The following is a 4,822-nucleotide window of genomic DNA, read 5'->3' on the forward strand; positions in this document are numbered from 1 at the left end:
GTTATAATGAGGCTCATGGAACCTTGTTCTTGGCACAACTTTTTCATTCTTCATTTTTTCAAGCATCTTGATGATCGACATAAGTATTAAATACTTATACATAGCGCATAACAATATTAGTACTACATTATTCAACTAAACATAGTATATAAGTCTAGATGCAAACATGTCATAGCTAAAATAAAACCATTAAATTTATAACTTCTGCACTATTTATAAATTATACTATTTATTCATTAAGAAGTGACTTCACAACAATCACCATTAAGTTCAAAAATAAAAGCTATCATGATCTAGAAGCTAGGGTTTTGCCTTTGTCCAAATTACATCGGGACAACAGACAAATAAAAAGTAATGTATAGTCCATGGGTTTGTGATGTATTATCATTTAAAATTTGAAATTTAAATCAAAGTATAAAATTTAGCTCAACACTATTCAATTTTATATCACTACAGGATCAACCAAAATTTTGAATATTTGATCCTTGACCTCCTTATCAGTATAGGTTAAGCCATCTCCATGTATGTAAAGAAATTGTAATCCTCTATTGTAGTCAAAGCATATCTTCTCCCAATTAAATAAAGAGCTGCTTGGATTCAAATATATCCAATTTAATTCTTTTAGCAATTCTCCAATGACACCAATAGTGTGGTTTAGTGCCTCTTCTTCTAAGCATCCAAGATGGTCCCTCATATAAGAGGAAATGGCAGTAGCGATCTCTCCATGACGCTTTTCATCCTTCATCAATATTAGAGTTTGTTAGTGTTTGAAATTTAATATAAAAAAATTCTATATTTAGTGTATATATCAAAATAAAATCTATCAAACCTGAAAATCTTGTGCATCATCAATTAGTCGCATGGACGTCCATATGACCTCATAAAATTTGGATTGATTAAGGAATGTCCTTTTGATCAAATCATCAGTTAAATTATGTCCTAGTGATAGGATAAAATGCAATATTATCGGTCCCATGGCTGTAGTAGGTTTAGCAGTTTTCATGTACTCATTATAGGTAGGAACATATCCACTGGCTTTCCATCGTTCTTGCTCAAGGCTAGCCTCGATATAATCTTCCCACTAAAGAAAATAACAAATAGATTAGTTCATTCACTTCATCCATGTCTTGTTCATTTGTTTCACGAGGTTTGATTTATATAAAATGAATGTTTTTCTTATAGGAGATTTCCTAAGTAATAAATAGATTAGATGTATCTATTGGAAAGTTACAACTTTCTAATCATAATATACTTTGGAAAAAAAAAATCTTATATGAATTATATTTTTCAGCTATAAAAAGGCTTTGAAGAATTGTACATACTGCTTTTGTAATTAAAGGCATCATGTCACGTCCTTGTAATTTTGTGGCTTCACTTGTTAATTCATGCACAGTTTTGAAAGCAAATTCGAGACACAACTTCAAATTTTGAGGCATATTTGTCACAACTGAGACATCCCATCCTTGAACAACAGCTTGTTTAATAAGTTGGAGTTGCTCAAATGTTGCATAGTCATCAAAAATGTCATCCAAAAGTGTGGCAATGCTTGAAATTTTGGCGATAATACTTCTGGTGCTAGAAAACTCCACTTCATCTGTTGTACTAACTCCCCAAAAGAAAAGCTCAATTAACCGTTGTCTGATTGGAATAAGTTTTGTGATGCCAGAATTGATCCACCACCTATAATAAAAACAATGATTTATATGAATATTAAAAGATAAAAAATTAAGTTATAACAATATTAATAAAAACCTATTGAAATTATGATGTATGTTTGATGATTGAACACAAAAACAAAAACAAAGTAAAATTATGACTACTTAATGATAACAAAATAAATATTAGTTAAAAATAAAAGCTGAAATAAAATAAGAAAAAAACATTTGTAGTAAAATTATGACTACTTAACGATAACAAAATAAATATTAGGTAAAAATAAAAGCTGAAATAAAATAAGAAAAGAACATTTGTAGACTTTCTCCGTTGAACAGTATGTGAAATGCTGTGAGAAAATATTACTTTTATTTATTTTTAAATGTAAAGATCCTGTGAAAGTATTTAAATTAGTACTAATCTACTAGAATGTATCCATTTCAATGTTAGAGATAATACATACGTGGAGAGACTCTTCATCTCCTTCTTGTATGTAAATTGCAATATATTAAAGTCCAGCTTGGCCAGCTCTAAAATTTTCCTGTCTTTCAACCTGAAGAACAGAAGAAAATCTTACTCGAATGCTTAATAAGACTCGGACAGTTTCAATATTTGACATTTAAAGAAACAGCTTTTATATATAATGTCTTTACACTAGTTGTACCTGCGATCATCTAGCTCGTAAATTTCTATGAAGTTTCGTGCCTCCCATCTCGTAGAAGTCCGCGGAAATTCATATATAAGGGCGTACTCCACCTACAATATTGAGATGAAAATGGATTATTCTAACATGTTATATGCTTCTCTAATCTCTGGCTTAATTAATGGCTTCTTACTGTTTTGAGAAGGAATGAAACACAAAATCTAAAGTTACCTCTTTCAAAAAACTTGCGCTGTAGGAATCTCCATGAGGTGTTTGTAACAGAGTCTTAAGGCAGGCGGAGGCGAAGGTTTTAGCCTCTTCCATAACAGTCTCCCCGGGGAATGCCACGCTTGAAGCTCTCAAAAGGTTGAGCATGCCCCTCATTGCATCGCATTCTTCTAGTCTACCATTAACATCATTGCTGTCCCCAGCGAGGAAGAACAAGTGCCCATCTTTGTCCTTGAAACTCTCCAGCACATCTGCTCATGAAAAATGCAAATAAATGATTGCAGGCGCGCAACATGCCTTAAAAGTGTCTACCTAGGAATAAAAGAGGGTATTTCGTTATTTATAAATATACCTGGAGATACATCATAGCGACGGAGTCTTAATAGTCTCAGCCCTAAAGCTGTAGCATTCAAGTTACAATCCCTGCTTAATCCTAATCTTATGCCCACACTCGTGTCCCAACACCTGCATTCACAGAATTATTCTTGTAAACTGCAGGAACGAGAAGCAAAAGGTTTAATTTTATTTCATCTAGAAACGTCTATTTTGATACGTTCGTAGTTTAACAAATTACAGAGCTAAATTAAGGAAACATTGGGATGAGATGAGACCGGTAGGCAGAGTCGAGGAGGACTTTAATTTCAGCGTCAAAATATCGGCCTATTCCGAGGCACTGCAATGTATCAACCATCTCAAGCCACTCCATTAATATTTCGATATCCCCATCCCCACTTTCATGCATTTCCCTCAACATTATCTTGACTTCTTTGACCAGTGTTTCAGCTCGTTCAGGGTATTCAGATTCCTACAACACATGATGAGCACTACAGTGAAGAGACATTTTACAAGCAAACTTTAATAATTGAAAATAGCTGGAAAAAAGAGCTTAGTGAAAAATATGCACTAACCCCGTACGGTGTTGGCATGGATTGGATATAATCGTCATCCCATACATTGAAAGCGTTATCTGGTACAGAAGCACAAATTTCTTCTCCATTCAATTTCCTCATCCCCATCGTTATCTATGTCGAACAAAAAGAACATTCACGCTGAGAAATGCACTTATGTTGCTATCTATTTATAGATGCATTAGCAAAAAATTTGCCGAAAAAATAACCAGAATTTTGTACAGTTCAATTGAATATTTCCTGTCATTATGACGAACAAGACAAAAGGGTATCGCGTTTGGCATCTTTCTCCTTGACGAACAAGACAACAAGATCGAGTTTGACGTCTTCGTACCAAAGTCAATCTTTGAGGAATATAATTATGTTAAAAGATATAATAATGTTGTATTCAATATTAAATTGTTATTAATATATGATTATCTTGCTATGCTCTACCATATTTTTATTATTCTAATTGTTTTTAAAATAATAATAATAATTTTAGTTTTTTATTTAGTTTTTTAATTATGAAATGAGTTTATACTATTGATACTTCTATGTGAAGCTTCATCATATTTGTCTTTCTTTATATTATTTCTAGAATAATACTAACCTTGCACATGTGTCCAAGGATTCAATCTATCTCTTGTATTTAAATTGTATTAGTATTAGGAATGGTGGGTTATATAATATTTATTCTAGTTCTATTTGTGATCAGTGAACACATTGTTTTTTCCTAGTATTGTTCTTATTTCATTTATTTATTGGATTTAGATACATTAGGAGGATTTTAGAAAATCATTGAGTAGGATAAAAAGGTACTAGAAGAGTGAGTAGGATTGAAGAGTAGTTAGGGATTAGGTAGGAGTGAAGGAGAGTAAGAGGAAACATGAATGAGTGGTAAGTAAGAAAGTGTTGACTATAGGCATAAAGGCTAAGTGAAGAGACATGTGACAAGTGAGAGAAGCTCATTTCTAGGTGGTCATTCATGTGATTGAAAGTGATTGGATAATATTTAAACAAGCTCATTTCTTGGAGGTCATACATGTGACAAAAAGTGGTTGGATAATATTCAAATTGTACAATATAAAATTTTAAAAAATAAAAAGTTGTTTACTCCATAAATAAGACAAGTATGAAATAACCCATGGGTTATTAAATAATCTATAATTTATTTAATTTTAAGATAGAAAAGGCTAATTATATTTAAAATAAATAAAATATTTGGATAATAATGGAAGAGGGTAATCAATTAATTAAATAAATGACATCTCCCTATCCACACATGATATATATGTACCCAATGAATCTTGAATGGTCGCATCCTAAGATAGAAAAAGAATTACTAAGGAACAATCCATAAGAAAAAACCAAGTGAATATGCCTCATCATCATATCTCTAGTTAAACAC

At 32.0% G+C, this 4,822-nt stretch overlaps 1 protein-coding gene across 1 annotated transcript; it reads right to left on the minus strand.

Moving 5' to 3' along the window:
- Nucleotides 1–212: 212 nt before the first annotated feature.
- LOC149554942 (alpha-humulene synthase-like) lies at nucleotides 213–3,588 on the minus strand. Its single transcript, XM_089828960.1, has 9 exons — nucleotides 3,433–3,588; nucleotides 3,136–3,329; nucleotides 2,877–2,989; nucleotides 2,528–2,775; nucleotides 2,318–2,409; nucleotides 2,117–2,206; nucleotides 1,323–1,680; nucleotides 830–1,081; nucleotides 213–739 (listed from the first exon to the last, which is right to left on the minus strand). Exons 1-9 carry the CDS (start codon nucleotides 3,538–3,540, stop codon nucleotides 443–445), a joined length of 1,752 nt encoding a protein of 583 aa, XP_089685086.1. The 5' UTR covers nucleotides 3,541–3,588; the 3' UTR covers nucleotides 213–442.
- Nucleotides 3,589–4,822: the final 1,234 nt, after the last annotated feature.

This window comes from Cupressus sempervirens, chromosome 5, assembly GCF_028749045.1.
Source record: "Cupressus sempervirens isolate cs-2001-9-10 chromosome 5, ASM2874904v1, whole genome shotgun sequence".
Taxonomy (NCBI): domain Eukaryota; kingdom Viridiplantae; phylum Streptophyta; class Pinopsida; order Cupressales; family Cupressaceae; genus Cupressus; species Cupressus sempervirens.